A 20,358-nucleotide genomic window follows, 5' to 3' on the forward strand; every position below is an offset into this window, starting at 1 on the left:
CATTCTATATGGTTTTACATTATATTCACTTATCATATTTTTATAACTGGAATATGCTTCATGCAAAAGGTCTCTTGTAGGGTATCATTACAAAGCTTATAATCTACTGAGTGTGATCGTCCTATTTTTGTAAATGTACCACTCTTGTATCTGGGACTAGACATATAAAATATAACTCTGAGGGCCTATTCAAATTATACAAAGTGTGGGCCATTAATGGTGGCTTGGAATCTTAATGGCTCCCATCAGCCAGGACAATTGACTGGAGCTCTGGTTTCAAGCAGGCCTTCCTGTGAGTCAGGCTGGGAGGAATGAAAGCTTGGGGTCTTACAGTGACATGTGATCATGTCACATGAACTGGAATCCATCTTTAACCTGGTGCTTTTCCAGTGGGGGGAGGGGGTGGAAACCCAGCGAGAGACAAAGGATTCCAGCCTTATGCAGAAGATATATAAAGGGGTGGAACAGAACAAAGAGAGGAGCCATCATGAAGAATCCCCTAGCTACCACCAAAGCTGGGACAAGAGCTGTACCAGGGGAAAGAATTGTGCCCAGGCCTGGAAGGTGTCCAATCTGAGGAAAAACTTACTGAAATATCTCTGAGGGTGAGATTATCTGTATTCAGTTTGATTAGACATAGATTTGTGTGTTTTATTTTATTTTGCTTGGTGACTTACTTTGTTCTGTCTGTTACTACTTGGAACCACTTAAATCCTACTTTCTATATTTAATAAAATCACTTTTTACTTATTAATTAACTCAGTGTGTGTTAATACCTGGGGGAGCAAACCACTGTGCATATCTCTCTATCAGTGTTATAGAGGGTGAACAATTTATGAGTTTACCCTGCATAAGCTTTAGACAGGGTAAAACGGATTTATTTGGGTTTAGACCCCATTGGGAGTTGGGCATCTGAGTGCTAAAGACAAGCACACTTCTGTGAGCTGTTTTCAGGTAATCCTGCAGCTTTGGGGCAAGTAATTCCAACCCTGGGTCTGTGTTGGAGCAGACGGGAGTGTCTGGCTCAGCAAGACAGGGTGCTGGAGTCCTCAGCTGGCAGGGAAAACAGGAGCAAAGGTAGTCTTGGCACATCGGGTGGCAGCTCCCAAGGGGGTTCTGTGATCCAACCCATCACAACACACATGCACTGATGGCTTCTGAATTTGTTTCATCCTCTCAGAAAAGAGATCTAGGCATCGCTATGGTCATGTCAGTGAAGATGTCTGCACAGTGTGTGGTGCTAGTTGAAGATGTGATTGAGGCTGCATTAAGAAAAGAGAATAAAACAGACAACACTGCTGTTTAGTGGATAGCTCAAAGAACTGAGAATCTGAAGAACTTGGGTCAGATCCTCAACTGGAGCTATGCCAGTGTGCACCAGCTAAGGATGTGGGTCGTGGTTTCCATTCTGGGCTTTCCTATTGCTTAGCTGGGCAGATCTTGGACAAGTTATTTGGCCTCTCTGTGCCTCAGCTTGCTCCTCGGTAGAATAGGGACAATAATATCTACTTTTGTAAAGCGCTTTGAGATCCTCAAATGAAAGGTTCTATGGGACTGCAAATGACGATTATGCTATAGTTGAATTCTGCTTTCGGCTTTGAGTTCATCTCAAATTAGAGAAAGAAGGGCAATCGAACTGAGGATGGTAGTTACTGTATAAGTAGACCAATTGCACCTTTTAATCTTTTCTCATAATACAAGAACAAGGGCAGACAGAGAGCAACAAATCTAAAATGGATTGAAGGAAATCTTCTTTTCCCCTCATGCACTGTATAATTAACCTGAGGAACTCACCATTGTTGGATAGTCTTGAGAGAACCAAAATTTAATAACTTCAAAAATGGATTAGACACATTTGAACTTGAACAGCATCTGCGGTTCTTATAGGCTAGATTAAAACATTATAAAGGCTCTGCATCCTGATGCTTCAGGGCATAAACAGATCACCAGCTGGGTTCAGAAAGAAACTTCCTCTCTGGGTATGTTTGCAAAATTAGGGGAACTGTCAATGGGGTTTTTGTCTTCTAAAACATCCAACACAGGTCACTTGCAGAGGCGATATTAGGGTTCATGGACTATTGCTTTGTTACAGTATGGCAACTCTGAGGATGCGCAGGATAAAAGCAGACACCTCTGTTCCTTCCAGCAAAGATCACTCTGGGGAGATCTTTAGGACATTCCCTCCCGTAATGCATATAATCCTTCCAAATCTGTACTGGGGAGAAAGGGCAACACATGCTGTGCCTCCAGCTTCTTCTCAGCTAGAAAGCAATGGTGACTGGGTGAACTGATAACTTCTTCAGCCTGATTACTTTGTCATTTACTTATGAAAGGTAGATCATGCAAACCTCGTGTTCAAGGGCATGCCGAATCCATTCATGTGAGGTCCCACCGTGTTCCACTACATCATCCACTGCTTGCAATGGGCACGCTGGAACCACAGAACACATTTGGAAAAGGAAATATTAACGATGCTGCTACTAAATATAATTAGTAGAATATGGATTCCTGTGCAGAGGTGTCTTCTGTGTTCTCCTTGCTATTGTTTGGTATATTTGCTTTTGAAAAAGAGCTCTTTCCCCAGTTATGATTTCCCTTCCACTTGATCCTGTAGAGAAATCCAAGATGAAAGTTTTCCTTCACACAATGCACAGCGTGTGGAACTCTTTGACAGAAGATGTTGTGAAGGCCAAGACTAGAACAGGGTTTAAAGAAGAACTAGATAGCCATTGATGGACCTATCCTCCATGAATTTATCAGCCAGGATGTGCAGGGATAGCATCCCTAGACTCTGTTTGCCAGAAGTTGGGAATGGTTGATGGGATGGATCCACTTGATTACCTGTTCTGTTCATTCCCTCTGGGTCACATGACATTGGTCACTGTCAGAAGACAGGATACTGGGCTAGACGGACCTTTGGTCTGACCCAGTATGGCCGTTCTTATGTTATGTTCATGATACTCTATTGACTTCAGCAGATTTACACCAGGGATGAATTTGCCCATGCTGTATTTAACATCACAATGTGTTCCTGTGGAAAGATTGTGCAGTGTCACACAGACTATTCCATGGGCCTGTTTGAACCTGGAAAGTGATATCAGTAAAGCTGGTCCAAAAAACGCTTTTTCCCCTGTATGGAAAATTTCAACTTTTCAAGAGAAAAAAGAAACCCACCACACTGAATATTTCTGGCCAAAGTCAGAAATGCTGCCTCAGAGTTTTCTGGTGCCTCATGTCCAAATTCCTCTAGGGGTGGACAGTGGGCTTCCTGGCCAGACTATATATCCTTTAGTATGCCCCCAATCTCCCCTCTTTACTGAGCCACTGCAGTGCATCATGGGAATCACATGGATGGGGTGCACCATGTAAGATGTAATACAGCTGGGGAACCCAGCCACAGAGAATGAGGGCATGAGCCATCCACTTCAACTCCCACTAAGCACCATGTCAACATTTGCAAATTGATTTTTTATTATTATTTCAGCAAAAAGTTTTGATTTCCAAGTTTTCAGATTTTAAACAAAAAAGGTCAATTTTCTATGGAAAGTTGACACTTCATGGAAAATTTTGCTTTGTCAAAAACCCAATTTGCCCTAAACATTTTGAGGGAAAATATTGGACTAGCCCTAGATACCAGCTAGGACAATTAAGCTGAAAGCCCCAGGTGTATCGGTCTGGTTACTAGGGCTCAATATTCTTCAGAGAGCCCCTCCACCCACAGCCACACAGTTAATCTCACAGAACTGTCTCTTGTTGACCTACGGGGCACATTACAAAGCCTATGTATACCCACAGGTTTATGGGGGGGGGGGCCATCAGCTAGGTTAGGGAGTTATTTTAGGCCCAAATTGTTAAGAGTGGGTACCTAAAGTGAGACACCTAGCCATAGGGGTCATTTCAGAAAAATTCAGGTGGGCAAAATGTGCTTTCCTTATGACCACATCCCAAGGCAGGGGGGAGAGAAAAGGAGGGCAAAAAGTGGAAGACATAATGGAGCATGGGTGAGGGTGAAAACCAAGGTCTAGCAAGGGACAACTGCCTCTCTTGCCCCATAGCAAATAACACCCCTGCACCTATTTCTGTATTTAGGCATCTAAATAAGCGGCCTGAATTCCAGAAATTCTGAGCACCTGGAGGATCAAATACATCCCTGCTGTATGGAATTAGAGCTTTCATTTTAGTAAAGCATAACTGAACGTGGACTTGGCATGATTAATTTCTGAAGAACAAAAATTCTCTCACACACATACACCCCTTACCTCTCTCTTTCTCTGTCCCTTCCTCTGGTGGTCAAGGTGCGGACCGTTTCTATGACAACATCGAGGACATGATTGGTTATCGGCCGTGGCCGCTGATTAAGATGTGCTGGCAGGTTGTCACCCCTGGTGTTTGCCTGGTAGGTACAAACTATGGTGAGGCATGTTTGTACAGGGATCCTAGAATCTGAGTGAAGAAGAGACTTTTGAGAGGGGCACTATTGTTTGATTGAATTGCTGTGGAGGAGCAGTAGCTTCTCCATAATTGAAGCTGAAATCAATTTCCATTGTAAAGCCTTGTCTTAGGTCTGGAAATTTCATTTAGCCTGAAAATTGGCATATTTATTCTGCAGGCAAAGGAGAATATATCTGCAAAGCCTGAAGGGAATTGATCAAATCATTTTTGAATTTCAGCCCATTAAAGAATTACCGTGTTCTGAAATGTTCTCTTCTGTCTACATTTCTGTGACTCCCACTAGTTCAAAAACATCTTGTTCCTGCCCCTTGCTTTCCATAAAGTCAAGTCACCTTGAAAATGCACCCACCGACTATGTTTGAAGAAAACAGTTTATAATTAAGGAAAGAATAACTATTTTTTTCTCGTGCCCAGTTCCGTTTCCATTGAATTCAGCAGATGGTATGGGCCTAATCCTGCTCCCGTGACCGTCATGATATTTGTTTGCCATTGACCTCAATGGAATCAGGATCAGGCACTATGGCCAAAATCTTCAACAGCTTGGATAGGCACAAATAGCTTTTGGAGCTGCCACCTGAGGGCTCCAGTGGGAGTTGAAAACAATCAGGGAGTTTTCAGAGCTGCTGCTTGGTCATACATGAGTTGCTGAGAGCTCAGTGGTTTGAGTGCTCTATAGGGCTGGGTGCTGGATGAGAGCTCATCTTTCAATGAGTATTTTCAGAGAGGGCCTTGGGTGCCCCAGGGCTCTTCTCAGAGCTCAAAAGTCAGTCCTGTCAGAGGCATGACTAAGCCAGGAGTCACCAGAGAAGGTGCCCAAACTGCAGCCCCTGATTGGCTGCTCCAGAGTTTCCGCACTCTGACTACATAGAGCTTACAAATAAGGTCCTTCCTCCTACACATACATTGGAGAGAGAGGGAATTTCCTGGAGGTTTAGAGGATCCATGTTGGAGAGGGCAAGGTGAGGTAAGGATTTGGGTAGGAGCTGGAAAGGTGAGGGATAGGAGGTAGAAGAGCACTGAGACTCACATCCCAAAGGTTCAGGGGAGGGGTTGATGAATGGAAAACAGCACAGGGGGGAGGGAAAATTCCAAAACCAAAAAATGTTTCAAAACTCAGTTAAGGCTGGTAAGTAACAGCAGTGTACATACCCATCACAATATTTCCAACTCCCAAACACTTAGAACCAACTAGGTAAGGAGATCACAAATCTTCTATTGCTTATACATCCCTTGTCAGGAACCATCTCTCACCACCTGTTTCTGACTCACCATGTACCCACCTGCTATTCTGACTTATGTTCTTCATTCCTCAGGCAACCTTCCTATTTTCACTGATCAAGTACACCCCCCTCACATACAACAACTGGTACGTGTACCCTCTGTGGGGCTACGCTCTGGGCTGGTTGATGGCTCTCTCTTCCATGATCTGCATTCCACTCTACGTCATTTTCATCCTGCTGAAAACCAGGGGATCACTAAAGAAGGTAAAAGAAGGTCTGGAACTTCTAGGTCCCAGATTCAAATCCAGCCCAGGTCATCAGTGACTAAAGACTGTGTGAATGCTTCCCATTGGCTTGTGTGAAATAATAGATGGTCTCCATCCAGTGCAATAGAACCTCAGAGTTATGAACCCTTGGGAATGGAGGTTGTTCATAACTCTGAACAAAACATTATGGTGGTTCTTTCAAAAGATTAGAATTGAACATTGACTTAATACAGCTTTGAAACTTTACTATGCAGAAGAAGAATGCTGCTTTCTCTTTATTTTTTTAGTAGTTTACATTTAGCACAAAACTGCACTGTATTTGGGTTTGATTTTTTTGTCTCTGCTGCTGCCTGGTTGCATCCTTCCTGTTCCAAATGAGGTGTGTGGTTGACTGGTCAGTTCATAACTCTGACGCCCGCAACGCTGAGGTTCTACTGTACTAGAACGAAACCATCTCAGCAACTGGCCCTAATTGAATCTTTTGTTGAGAGGCTTAGAAGAGAGGCCACAGATGAACAGAGGTGTGGGGAATAAAGTACCCTCCTGCTCCCAGAGGTGGTCACTGTGGATCACATTTGAGATACGAGTGGGACAGTGGGGATGAACATAGGCAGCATAAGGACTATGCTGTCTTTGATCTGTGGCACTGTCAGTACAGCAGTTTTCACGATCGTGAATGTCATTCAAACAATTCAATGCGTAGCATTTCTTTAAAGGGATAGACAGAGGGAGGGACTGGTTCACTGAGGCCTGACACCATGTTCGTTGGTTACATCTGTGTAAAGTGGGCATGAGTTAGAATGGGAGCAATTTGCAGTAGTGTAAAATGATGACACAAGATGCAGGGAAATGGAGAATCTGGCCCGAACTGTTTGGAAGTGCTTCCAAAAGAATATAGTGAATCAATGGTGTGACAAAATAGAAATGTCTCCTATCATCTACCTCTCCTCTATAGGCACGTGACCATATCGGTCAATTCTTTCCAATGCATCCCTTTTCCTGTCATCCCTTTGATTCTCTAGCTGAGTGTTGTGATGTGATGAGAATGGAAGGAGCTGTGTAAGAGAAGGTTCTCTTGCCAATATCATTTGAGACCATGAAAGGATAGGGAAGAGGCCAGTGTAGATGAACGGAGGGATTTGGAAGGAGTGCAGAGAGAAACCAGAATTGTGCATTTGGCTGGAACAAGTCCATGGAGAGTTTTAAAAAGAAAGAGGAACATTTTGGACTGGATGCTGGAGAAAATGGGGAAGCAGCAGGGTCATTTGAAGCTGTGGTTGAAGGTGATGTTGAGGTTTTGTGGGACAAAGGTACCTTAATTTGGTAGCTGCCAGTTTATGGGAGCCCAAATCCTGAAGCCCTTACTCAGGCAAAACTCCCAGTGACTTCATTGGAAGATTTGCCTGTATAAGGAGTTAAGAGTCCATGGTCAACGGGCAATACACAAAAAAGTGGTCAGGATCACCTCCTCATAGGATGGGGCTCAGAGGAGGACATCTCAGTGAGGACCTCCTTGGCTAAGTTCTCCCCTGATCATTCCATCTGGGTGGCCTGGCATTTGCCTACTGCAGAATGACCTGCAGCGGCTGTCACTACACTGGGAAGGTTCTCATGAATTTGCTCAGCTCCCAGGGGACCAACAAGCACCTCGGCCTACCTGGAGTGGGCCAGATCTGCAGTTCTATGTGCAACCGATATGCATGAGTATGATGATGCAAGGCAACCATAATGCTGACTTAACCGGCTAGTGGAGGATTCCCCCAGTGTGGCACAGAGCTGTCATAGCAGCATCTATCTCTACCCCTCCCACTCTCTGGTGCAGAGAGTGTTGATGGAAAAGGGAGTTTGACTGAGGCAATGCTATACTCCGTCAATGCCTGGCTCCCAGAAAGGCCCCCTGAGGACACAGGCTTCTGGGCTTAAATTTCCACTGGAGATCAGCTGTCCCCAGGATCAGGGGGAGTGAAGGTGCATAGAGCACCCTCCTGAGTTTTGCCAAGTGCAAGTCGTGGATCAGACAGTGGCTCTTAACTCTGATCTCCCCTTTACTCCGTACCAGTGTCTCCCTTGGCCAGGGCTGCCCCAGATAACTCTTCACAAGGTGTATTACCTAACCCTGCCCAGGCAATCTCACCAGGGTCAGTATGGGTAGGACATATGACTTGCTCCCAGTCTATACAAAGCTGCCTTTTCCCTGCCCAGTCCCCTCTTCTTCCATCACAGGGATCCTGAACCTGTGGAGAGCCTTATGCAAGGTTCTAAGATGTCTGTGGGGGGGGAGTGGCCGGGGGAGATGGGGCCATGGAGGTGGCCATCCCCTATTCCGAGGCCCACACACACTGCGTTACTTCCTTGTGAAGACCTGGGGAAGCACAGTCTCTCCCCGTTTGTCCCAGTTTGAGTGACAGCTCAGGCTGATGGAAATGCAAATGAATTGGGAACGGTGGAATTTAACGCTGGGGGGAGTTATTCAAATCTCGCTAAATGAGATCAGTGGAGAGGAGAACCCTGCAGTACTATTGCATCAGGGAAAAAACTGGGCTCACAACATCCTTTCCAGCTCAGTCACCTCAGGGAAGGTGAATCCGTGCCCATGAGGCTCTTATTTCCTGGCTAGGAACTCTAACTTAATTGGAAGTGACAGGCTGTGTGGCAGTGCTGATTAGTGCCAACCTCAGGTGCCTAATGAGTTACAAGGCAAAGCCCCATTCAGAGGAGAGGGGGAGAAAAGCCTTGAGCGAATGGGGAAGGGAGGAAGGCAGAGAAGACAGTGGAGGAGTGCAGCCTCCTGGATTGGAAACAGCACTGGGAGTCAGGAGACCTCCCTTCTAGTATTGACTACATCTGTGCTCTTAGGCAAGTGACTTGGCTTTACTGGCCCTCTCTGCACAGGGGAAAGGGTGCTTTTATCAGCTGGACCAGCTTTATGCAATTGGAAAGGCCCTTAACACCTGGGCCTAGTCTACACTTATTTTGTAGCAATATTGCTACTTTGGTTAGGGTTGTTGTTTTTAACTGGAATGGTTATACTGGTACAACCCTTAATGTGGATGCAATTATATTGATATAAAGGTGCCTTTTGTGGGCATACCTTAATCCCCTTCCCACACTGGAATAAGCTAGACTGGCATAAGCACTTTTATACTAGTGGAACTGTTCTTAGCTTTTAGCTGTGGAATCTCCTGAGCCTAGTGGGGCATGAGGCAACTCATTTTCCCCACTGCTGTCTGTCCAGAGCAAGATGTTTGTAGTCTCCATGATGGCAACATCATTTTCACTCATCCTGCAATAAGTCATTCATTGTCCTCCATGCCTTCTTTTCCCCCCAGGAAGAATCCAATTTAAGACGTACCTTGTGCTTATGCCACGGGGTTACCTGATGGTATGGCCAAACCAGTCTCTATCTGGTCACAAAGGTCCTGGTGGATTCTCCATCATTAACAATTTTTAATTCAAGATTGGATGTTTTTCTAAAATGTAACTTCTATGGCCTGTGTTATACAGGAAGTCAGATTAGATGTTCACAATGGTCTCCTCTGCCCTTGGCATCTATGAATCACTGAGTCCTCAGGCTGCTGACCCATGTGATGCAACACTTCCACATTGGTTACATGATCTTTCGCACAATAGAACTGTACAATCTCATTTTTGTGTAGATGTGTCTTACTCTTCCAGATGTTTGACACATGGGAAAATGATCCACTGGCTTTGCCAATTCTTACCTTCACATCTTTAGTGAGATGGCCATTAGCAGATATTGTACTTCCAAAATAGATTAAGTCATTAACTCTTTTGTACTCTTCTCCATCAATCACACATCTGCCCGTGTTGATAGCATTCTCTCCTATCTCCATGATTTTGGTCTTCTGTATACAGATACAAAGTCCCACTTTGGCTGCTTCTGCTTTTAGATTCATAAAGAGTCCTTTCATTCCATCCCGGTTGGTATCCAGCATGACTATATTGTCTGCAAAATCTAATTCTTGCAGCCTATTTCCTGCCTAAACAATACCAGTGTTCTCGTCAGTAGCTGTCAGTCTTATCACAAAATCTATGACAATACAGAAGCCAAGTAGAGAAAATATGCAACCTTGCCTTATGCCAGTAATACTCTTAAACCATTCTATGACTCTACTTTTGGTCCTGATGCAACCTCGTCAGACAAAGCTTTTATCAAATTAACAGTCTTTGCTGGAACTTCATAGTGTCTCAAGATCTTCCAGAGGGCATCTCTGTGCATGCTATCAAATACTTCAATAAAATCAAGGATGTTTAAAACTATACTCTTCTGGTATTCTAAGCCTTGAGTCTTCTCAAGGTGAAAATCTGTTCCGAACATGACCTACCAGATTGAAATCCAGCCTGTTCTTCCCTGAGTACTTTATCAAAAGCAGTTTTCATCCCATTCAAAATAATACAAAACACTTTCCCAGGTACAGCTAGGAGTATCACCCTTCTCTAGTTATCACAGATAAGCTGTTCTACCTTTTCAGGGATTTTGCAGATAACCCCTCTTCTCCAATCTTTGGACAGGTGTCCCTTCTCCAGACCACTCCAACTGCCTGCACATGTAATTCACCAGCACTTCCTCCCCAGCATTTAACATTTCAGCATTTGTTTTATCCTAGCCTGGTGCTTTAACACTCTTCAGCTGGTTTATAGCCTTAGTTCCTTCCTCCGAGGTGATTACTTGTAGTGGTATAGATAAGACCACTATGTCTTCACATTTCTCAGTATGTGTTAATGGTTCTGGCTGGTTTAGCACAGCCTGGAAATGTACCATCCAATGGGTACTCTGTCCATCCTTTGTGGTTAAAATCGTACAATCTTGAGCTTTTCTACACAATTCTACAAAGGTTAGAGCATTGTGATGTCAGATGTTTAGATACTAGAGAGCTTTTTAGAATCCTCTCTCCTATGTGCCTCCGCAGTGTCTCTTGCTTTATTTTCCATCCATTCTCTAAGATCTCTTCTGGCTAATCTTTTACCTTCCTTGTCTTTGTCCACATATTCTTGTTGCAGAATAGTTCTTTTACTGCTGTCTCGTTCTTCTTGCTTTCTTGTCTTTAATTCTTTCCTCTATTCAACTAGCTTCCATGTATTTGGTTGGAGCCATTCTTCTTTCTTAGATAGTCTCATCCCCAGGGGCGGCTCCAGGCCCCAGCACGCCAAGCGCATGCTTGGGGTGGCATGCCGCGGGGGGCGCTCTGCCGGTTGCCAGGAGGGCGGCAGGCAGCTCCGGTGGACCTCCCGCAGGCGTGTCTGCAGAGGGTCCGCTGGTCCCGCGCAGCTTCAGTGGAGCATCCACAGGCACGCCTGCGGGAGGTCCACCGGAGCCACGGGACCGGCGACCAGCAGAGCACCTCCTGCGGCATGCTGCCGTGCTTGGGGCGGCGAAATGTCTAGAGCCGCCCCTGCTCATCCCACATGGTAGTCCTGGATGCATCCTCACTTGCCTTTTTGAAAAACTCCCATTGTTTTTCTGTCATCCATCTGTGTCTTTAACTCTCTTCAAATCTATTGCTAAAATGCATCTTGAAATGTGCCTTCACTGTTGGATCTACTAACTTTCTAGTATCATACATTCCTTCTGCCTTGAGGAGTAGTTTTTCTCTTTTTTTGTTTTTTAATTTATTTTATTTCGATTGTTCCAATAACAAGATGATGGTCACTTCTGATACTAGCACTCCTATACAGCCTGGTGTTCAACTGTGATCTTCTCTAGCACCTGCTAAAGGCAACATGATCAAGCTGTTTCTGGGTGAAGCCATCATTTCATCTCCACGTCAGTTTCTTTCCTTGTGTGAAAATGCATAGACTGCATAGGACACAGAATTATAAAAACATTTTCCATTGTCAGTCTGTTCTAATATGCCATTTCCGCCCATAATGTGCTCAGATCCAGTATTATCATCGCCAACCTGTGTATTTAGATCTCCCATAGAGATAACAATATCATATTTATTGATCTTGCCAAGGACACTCTGCAACCTTTCAGAGAAACAATCTTTGCCTTGTTCATCGCAATCATTTGTTAGGTGCATAACACTGAACAAGTGTGACTTTTGCTTGGTTTGTCATAAAGCGAGCGGTCAGTATTCTTGAATGTGCAGATACCCATTCCTTCAGTGCTGTAGTAGCTTCCTTGCTAAATTTAACCTTCCCAATGTTTATCATCTTCTCTTCAACCATGCCTTCCAATGATAATTAGATGGGTCCAGTCCACCTCATCTCAATCACTCCAAGTATACTTGGGCCAGAGATTTTCATTTCTCTGATAACTTGTGTCAGTCTGCCTGTGCTCTGAAGTGATCTACCATTCCAACTCCCAATTCTTGACTTAGTTTTAGCGTGAAGATACCCCATTTCAGATTAACAACTTCCTTGCGGATTTGATTCTCCAGCATCAGAATGTCAGATGGATTTGCTGGTTGATCAGTACTATTTTGTCTTACATCCAGCACATCATGATTCTCCACAGTTGATATTTGTATTTGCAAATCTGTGACAGAGTCATCTTGTCTCCGGGATGTTTCTGTAACAGAGCATTTTTGTGAGACCAGTGGACTGCCTTTAGTTTGGCTCCTACCCTTTGACCTTTCTGTCTTGGATGACCCTACCAGGAGTTCTACACCTGCCAACATAGCTCTCAGGCTATCTGGAGCACACAAGCATATGCACCACATCAAGGTGCAGTTGCTGGGGAAACTATAGCTGTCCTCATACTGGAGGAGTGGTTATTGCATTAATGAGACCAATATAATTAAAGTGGTAAAACTTGTGTGTAGACAAGACTTCAGCTACCTAGTCTACAACACAACCAGCTTACACAGCTGAAAGATGTTAAACTGTCTGCTATTAAAGGTAGATGGGGGGGGCCTTTGTTACTTAACTTTCCCAGCTGTAAAATGGGAATGATACTTATCCACCTTTGGTAAGCCTTTTGAGATCTACCGCCAAAAAGTTCCTGTAGGTGCCAAATATATTATGATGCGTTAGTGCTAATTTATAGTGTGCTCAAGTGATTGATTTAGTCAAGTACAGATAAGGGATTTTTGTGTTTACCTCTCACTTTATAAAATGTCAGATATAACTTCCATGGACTTTTTAACTGCCTCTTTATAAAGAAGCTTCCAAGGCCATGGATTAGAAATGCATGAAGGGGTCTGTCCACCTTCCCCGCCCCTCCCCCCCACCTCCAAAAAAATCCTCAATGAATATTTGTTCTGATTTTGAAACGGAGTCTCCCTGACTGTGCTTGTGCCCCTCTTTCATTTACTGCCTATGAATATTTTAAGCAATGCATGTACTAGCAGCAAAGCTCCAAGGAACAGCATGCTATATTTAAAGTGAATATCGCAGTATATTCATGGAAAGCACATTTCTAATTGGTAATTGTGAATATTCACACCAGCAAGCTGACTCCCAGAGTTCCACTGGGCCAATCAGGAAACACAAACATTGTTACGTTATGTGTCCAGTTAAAAACAGCTCAAATTCCAAACATGGAATTACAAACAAGCTACAGGCCAAGAACTATGCCAGAAATTACTGGATGAATATTTTTGAATAAATTAGAGAAAATAATAATCTGTTGGCAGGCAATTCACAAAGAGAGCAAGAGTGTCAAAATTAGTTATATAAATGAGTTAATTGCTCAGCCTTGTTTGTGATATGGTCTGTAAGCATGTGATCAGATGAGTGGTGTGTGCTGAGCCAGACAATCTGCACAGAAAGACCCATGTAGCTATGAATATCAATGTCTATTAGAGAAGTGTTTCGATGCTCAATGAGTCTGAAAACCACTTTGTGGTAGTCCCAGGGAGTGCAGGGTCTCAGGAGGGTATAGGGTGTGAGACGAATGCTAGAAACATGGAGTGGGGGGAGGGGGGAGAAATCTGTAGCTAAAAGCATCTCTCTCTATGAGACTGCTCTGTGGGTAGGTGTGTGCAGTGGGATAATATTACCACCTAGCGTTTTCCATCCAATGATCACAAAGCATGGCACAGCCTCAAATGAAAGCCTCCCAGGACCCCTGTAAGGAGGGCAGTATTAGTAACCCTGATTTACAGTTGATGACATGGGTACAAAGAGCTGAAGATGCTGATTTTTCTATTGACGTGAACTGGATCTGTGACTGAGCAGCACTTCTTTATTATCAGCCCTCTGAATCGGATGAGTTCAGAGGAGCCACAACTCCCATTGAAGGCAGCAGAAGGTGTGACTACTCAGCACCACAGACAAATTAAGTCACAAGGGGCTTGTCTGAGGCCACTGGAGATGTGAGGCAGAACCAGGCATAGAACCCTTGTGTACTGATTCCTACTCCTGTGCCTTAAACAGAAGACCGTCCCTCCTCCCATAAATACATCTCTAGTGCACCTTGTGATACATGTCCCAAAATGTAAACAAATAGCAACATTGTAAGTCTGGAGGTTGAATAATCATGGATGAGAACTGGCTAAAGATAAGTAAAAAGTGTGTGTGTGTGTGTGGAAAGAGAGAGAGAGAGAGAGATCGCTCTAGGCACCAGCTAAACAAGCAGGTGCCTAGGGCGGCAAAATATATGGGGTGGTATAATGCTGGGGCCCCAGCTCATACCTGAAGCAGCATCCTGGGCTATATCCTGACCGCCCTGTGGGCGGTAACCAGCCTGTTGTTCTGCCGCTGGGTGCGGCGGGGCAGGGAGCCGGTTAAGTGGGGAGCATGTCCCTGCTGCTCTCCTGTGGGCGGCGACCACCCCCGACCCCTCAGGCGGGAGCTGGTAGTACAGCCCTGCTCCGGCTGCAGAGGACGGAGGGAACACGGCGCCCGGGGAAGGCCGCTCCTCCTTGGCTTGTCCCCACCTCTGACTCTGACTCCTCCTCCTCCTTCCCTCTGTGCCGCTTCCTGCCAGGGGAGGGGAGAGGGGAGCAGAGCAGCAGCCTGGGCTGAGCCCAGCTTGTGCCAGGGCCAAGGCAAAGACCAAGGATGAGTTGGGCTGGGATCCAGCAGCAGCCCCAACCCCTGGGCCTGGGAGTGGTGGTGATGGGAGATGAATCCACCTTGGGCCAGATCCGCAGCAAGGTAAGAGTTGGGCCAGGCAGGAGGGTCCCTGGGGAGCTTCTGCCTGCTGGAGCCCCAGAGGCTGCTGCCTCCCTCCCCAGCCCCTCACAGCACTCCAGTGTCTGGAGACTCCTTCTGCCTCCCCTCCTGCAGGGGGTGAGTGACCTGGCAGAGAGGGGCAGCATCTGTCCAGCAAGCCCAGCACCTCTTCTTTGGCTCCTCCAGCCCCAGAGCTCTCTCCATTGCATGCCCCTCGGGCTCCCAGTTGGGTGGCCTCAGCACTGGGAAAATGCCAGCAGGGCTGGGTCCAATATGTATGCGAGCTCGTGGGGAGCTCTCTCGCCCCAATGACTAGCGCCTTACTTACGGCAAGTACAGTAGTGCAATAGGAGTATGACGTGAAAAATGTCACGTTGTGACACAGTCACTCAAATCACGATTACATGTGTGTACGGTGCTGCCCTATCGGCGCCATTTGTGCTAATTTCCATTTCGCGTCCGTGCCAGTGGTTATAGGGCTAAAATGCTGGGACAAAAACAAAAATGACTTTCCGGTGCTGCTTGCCAGCAACAAAGAGAGAAACAGCAAAAAGAATTAGAAAAACCTCATACTTCAAAAAAGTATTTTAAATAAAGTTGACAATCAAGGAGAAAGCTCTAAGCAATGTGTTGAAGGTGATTATTCATCAACTGATGGAGACCAATCGAACCAAAGATTACCTTTATCAACTGATAAAGATGAACAACAATCTGACCAAAGATTATCTTCGCTAACTGATGACGAACAATCACAATCCAAAGATTTACTACTTCAGCTAAAAAGTCCAGAAATGAAGAACTGTTATCCAAATCTAAAACTAAAGAACAATTATTGGAAGGTGAAGAGACTGACATAGGATCAGATCCAAGTACATGGCCGACAATAATTACTGATGCAATGCAAATTATTATTGTGAAAAAAGGTCTTTCAAAACTAGATCCTACATTTGAATATCCATTTAATGAGTCGAATCGTCGATTTTATGCCATCCAGTATGAAGACAAAAATGAAAAATGGGGAACAGATTAATAGATCGTGGTTAGTGTATTCACAGATCAAAGATGTAGTTTTTTGTTTTTGCTGCCAACTGTTCTGTTTTTGTTTTTGCTGCCAATTCTTCTGGCAACTGCAGGTTTTAATGACTGGCAAAATTTGCATCAGCATTTGAAAGAACATGAAAAATCATTTATGCTCATTGACAAATTGGATTGAGCTGTCAAACAGATTATGTTCCGGTACAACAATCGATGCAGTACAGCAACATCAGCTAAACTCAGAAATTCTACGTTGGCAAGCAGTGTTGGAACGTTTACTGGCAATCATTAATTTCCTAGCCAAACAGTGCCTCGCATTCCGTGGATCCTCGGATATTTTATTTGAGAACAACAATGGAAATTTCTTAATTGGTTGAGTTATTGGCAAAATTTGATAATGTTATGGCTGAGCATGTACGAAGAGTGAAAGATGGAGAGATTCACACCCATTATTTGGGTAAAAATACACAAAATGAGAATAGAATTAATTTCTAATGGAGTGTAATGAAATTTTATTGAATTTGAAACATGCTAAATATTACTCAATTATAGTTGATTGTACTCAAGATCTGAGCAAAACAGAGCAAATGTCAATAGTGTTACGATTTCTGAAAATTGATGAAAATGCAGAAGTGAAATTTGTGAACGAAACTCCTGGGAAAGCCCTCACACATGTAATTCTACAGAGATTGGAACACTATGGAATACCTTTAGAAAATATGCGCGGCCAAGGGTACGATAACGGCTCAAACATGCAAGGACGACATGCAGGTGTACAGCAAAGAATATTGAATTTAAACAATCGAGCTTTTTTCATTCCTTGCCATGCGCATTCGCTCAATCTGGTTCTCAGTGATGCCGCCAAATCATCTAAAGATGCCGTTTCATATTTTACCACAGTGCAAGCAATTTACAACTTTTTAGTGCTTCCACACACCGTTGGGCAGTCTTGAAGAAGCATCTTGAAGAAAAACTCACACTTAAACCTCTAAGTCAAACTAGATGGGAAAGCAGGATAGATGCTATTAGACCATTCCAATATTCATCAGGAGAGATTTACAATGCACTATTCAAAATAAGCCAGGACTTGCCATTTGATCCTTCATTTCGACATGAAGCTGAAACATTGGCTCAGAAGATGATGCAGGTTCAATTTTCATGTTGCACGGTTATTTGGCACAATATTCTAAATCAAATTAATTTGACCAGCAAAGTTGTGCAGAACATAACCATAGACATATCCGAGGGAAAGACTATTTTGAATAAAACGCTGGAATATTTAAAAAAAATACCGTTCAGATGAAGGATTTGAAGAAACTGACAAAGCAGCAACAATAGCAGAGGATCTTGATTTTGAACTGACGTTTGCACCTCAACGATTCATTCATCCTCGGGGGAAAAACAAGACAGTTTTGTTATGATGATCATGATGATCCTATTCTTGAGCCAAACAAAAGGTTTAAAGTTGAATGTTTCTATTGTATTTTGGATGTAGCTATAACTTCCATTGAAGAAAGATTTTGTCAGTTGCATGGTCATTGTGAAACTTTTGAATTTTTACACGATATTGGAAATATTAAAAATCAGTTTTCCAAAGACGACCTCATGAAGCAGTGCCAAGACCTACATTTAGCGCTCAGTACTGATAATGCTGCTGATATTGATACAGTAGAATTGTATGACTAATTAATAGCTTTATCTAAGCTAATAAGTCCTAAAACTTCTCCTCTAAAAGTATTAGAATTTATAGCAAGAAATGATTTTCTCACTCCAAACACTGCTATAGCATTACGCATTCTTTTAACATTACCAGTATCAGTGGCTTCTGGTGAGCACAGTTTCTCAAAATTGAAATTACTAAAAAAATTGAGGTCCATCATGTCTCAAAATCGTATGTTAGGACTTCTGCAAAAAAATTTAGATTTCACTGACTTATTAAAAGACCGCAAGTATAAAAACCAGAAAAATTCAGTTCATATAAATTCTTTTAATTTATGAGAAACTGGAAGACACTAACATTTTTCATTACAGTGTATAGTTGAACTCAATTTGTTTAATTGTGTTTTTGTTAAAATTAAATGTTAAAATTACACTAGTAGGAAATTGTTTTATTTCACTAACTACAAATTCTGTTTTCATTTTTTAAAAAGTTTAAACAGTCAAAACAAAACTGCAAAGTGCAAACATGTAAAAGCCAAAAAAAAGCGGTGGGGGGGGAAAGAGGGCAGGCAAAAATGTTTTTGCTTGGGGCAGCAAAAAAACTAGAGCCAGCTGTGTGGGTGGGTGGGAGGAATGGAAAGTGGAGAGGATTAGCTCTCTGAAATGCCGTTGCCCACAGCAATTACTGTGGATTGCTATTGGGTGTCAGTTTGTTTACCAGTTTAATTAACAGAGATTCCCTCCATCTGCCTGTCTCTCTGCAGAGGCTAAAGCAACTCACTTCCCCAGCGGAGGACTTGCCTCAGCCAAAGAAGCACCGGGCTAGCGTGTCTGCATTGGAGAGCCCCAAAGCAGAATACAGGATCTCATCCCCATCAGGCAAGGAAGTGCTCATAATCACAGAGAAGGAAACCCACTTGTAAAGCATATGGGAAAGGATTTTGCCCTTGCATTCTGGAGTGATTCCCCCTTTCGTTCCTGAGGTGGCTTCTCTTCACACCTGGGACAATGCACTCCTCATTTCTCTTCTGCACACGGAGGCAAAGCCATCCTAGTCAGTGGGCTGGTCTACACTAAGGGGAAAAATCGATATAAGATACGCAACTTCAGCTACGTGAATAACGTAGCTGAAGTCGAAGTATCTTATATCGATAACTTACCCGTCCTCACGGCGCGGGATCGATCTCCGGGGCTCTCCATATCGACGACGCCACCGCCGTTCGCGGTGGTGGAGTTCCGGAATCAATATAAGCGCGTTCGGGGATAGATATATCGCGTCTAGATGAGACGCGATATATCGATCCCTGAAAAATCGATCGCTACCCGCCGATACGGCGGGTAGTGTAGACGTAGCCTGTGACTCTGGGACATCCTTCTCCCTCCCCAAGTTTATCAGGTAGTTAACTATACAGACTTGGGATGGCAGTTCTTTTGACACCGCTGGGACAGCTCTCTCCTTCTGCACCTGGGAAAGAGCAGTGTGACTTCACCAGAGGCATTTAGAGCCCTGACACTGAAAAAAGGAACAGTAGATATAAAATAATGGGGAAAGGGAATTGCAAAGAGTAGAGAGGTTCAGAAGTGAAGTCAGGAAGGTAAAGGCACAAAATGAGGGGGTGTGAGCAAAAGGAACAAGTTAAACGGTTTATAAGTACATAAAAAGCAGGAGGCTGACACAAGAGAGTGCACAGGTAGGTCACCTACATACCTTGCATCTGAAGAAGTGGGTATTCACCCACGAAAGCTCATGCTGCAAAACGTCTGTTAGTCTATAAGGTGCCACAGGATTCTTTGCTGCCCATACCAGGGAGAGAGAGCCAATCACATACTATAGGCTCTGAGTCTTCCTGGGAAGGGGATCTAGTAGTTAAGAGAGTCTCCAGCCTGCCAGACCTATTAGTACAACACTGAACCTGTTAAAGAGCCATTCAAGGGGTAATGACATTTAACAGGCATTTGCCAACCCCCTGCTAGTGAAGGCAGGGGCCTGAACTCGATGACCTTTCAAGGTCCCTTCCAGCTCTAGGAGATTGATATGTCTCTAATTATTATTTCTGAATGTACTGACAAAAACAGTTGTGCATGACTGTAATATTTACTCAGAACATGTCAGTCTACAGGACCTTAGTTTAAAATTTGCTTTAAAAATATTTCATTAGAGAGTTGGTGAAGATTATAAAATCACATCTCTAAAAAACCTTGCATAGATTTTTAGATGCACAATCATCTTTAGCCTTAAATGCTTGGATCTTCAGACATATAGTTTTTTAAATAAATTCTTCAAAAGATCACCCTTATCTAAAATACACATTTTAATTACTATAGTAAAAAAATGTACTTCCAAAGTCTTCCTGTCCTTTCCGTCCACCCATTTCTCCCTTCACCCCTTCTCCCCCCCATTGAAGGAAGCAACAGCCCTTTGCTTCCAGATAGCTGGACAAAGAGTTTCCCTTTCTTTACTTCTGACTATCTGATGAACTAGCTTTAAGCAAAATCAGTACCTTAGTACGATATAAAATCCTTTGTTATGCCTAAAATCTTTGGAAACATATTTTTTAAAGTGGGTGAAATTTCATAAACGTGTGTTATGGAGATCACACAGTAAAATAGTGTTCCTTTTTTCTAAAAGCAATGAACATTGT

At 43.7% G+C, this 20,358-nt stretch overlaps 2 protein-coding genes across 3 annotated transcripts in view; one reads left to right on the forward strand and one right to left on the reverse strand.

Moving 5' to 3' along the window:
• LOC123351576 (sodium- and chloride-dependent betaine transporter-like) overlaps positions 1-18,535 on the forward strand; it is an 81,320-nt gene extending 62,785 nt beyond the window's left edge. The window contains exons 13-15 of one of the 2 annotated variants that reach the window (XM_044991018.1): positions 4,296-4,396; positions 5,766-6,007; positions 18,481-18,535. In XM_044991018.1, the coding sequence (XP_044846953.1) occupies positions 4,296-4,396; positions 5,766-5,996 (332 nt within the window). In that variant the 3' untranslated portion in view covers positions 5,997-6,007; positions 18,481-18,535. Of the gene's footprint in view, positions 1-4,295; positions 4,397-5,765; positions 6,008-18,480 lie in introns of those variants that run through there. The other variant, XR_006574041.1, reaches the window with a different exon arrangement.
• The window catches only part of LOC123351545 (sodium- and chloride-dependent GABA transporter 2), a 503,805-nt gene that overhangs the window by 304,327 nt on the left and 179,120 nt on the right, over positions 1-20,358 (reverse strand). The gene's annotated exons all lie outside the window — the stretch shown is intronic.

This window comes from Mauremys mutica, chromosome 1 (genome assembly GCF_020497125.1).
Source record: "Mauremys mutica isolate MM-2020 ecotype Southern chromosome 1, ASM2049712v1, whole genome shotgun sequence".
NCBI lineage: Eukaryota > Metazoa > Chordata > Testudines > Geoemydidae > Mauremys > Mauremys mutica.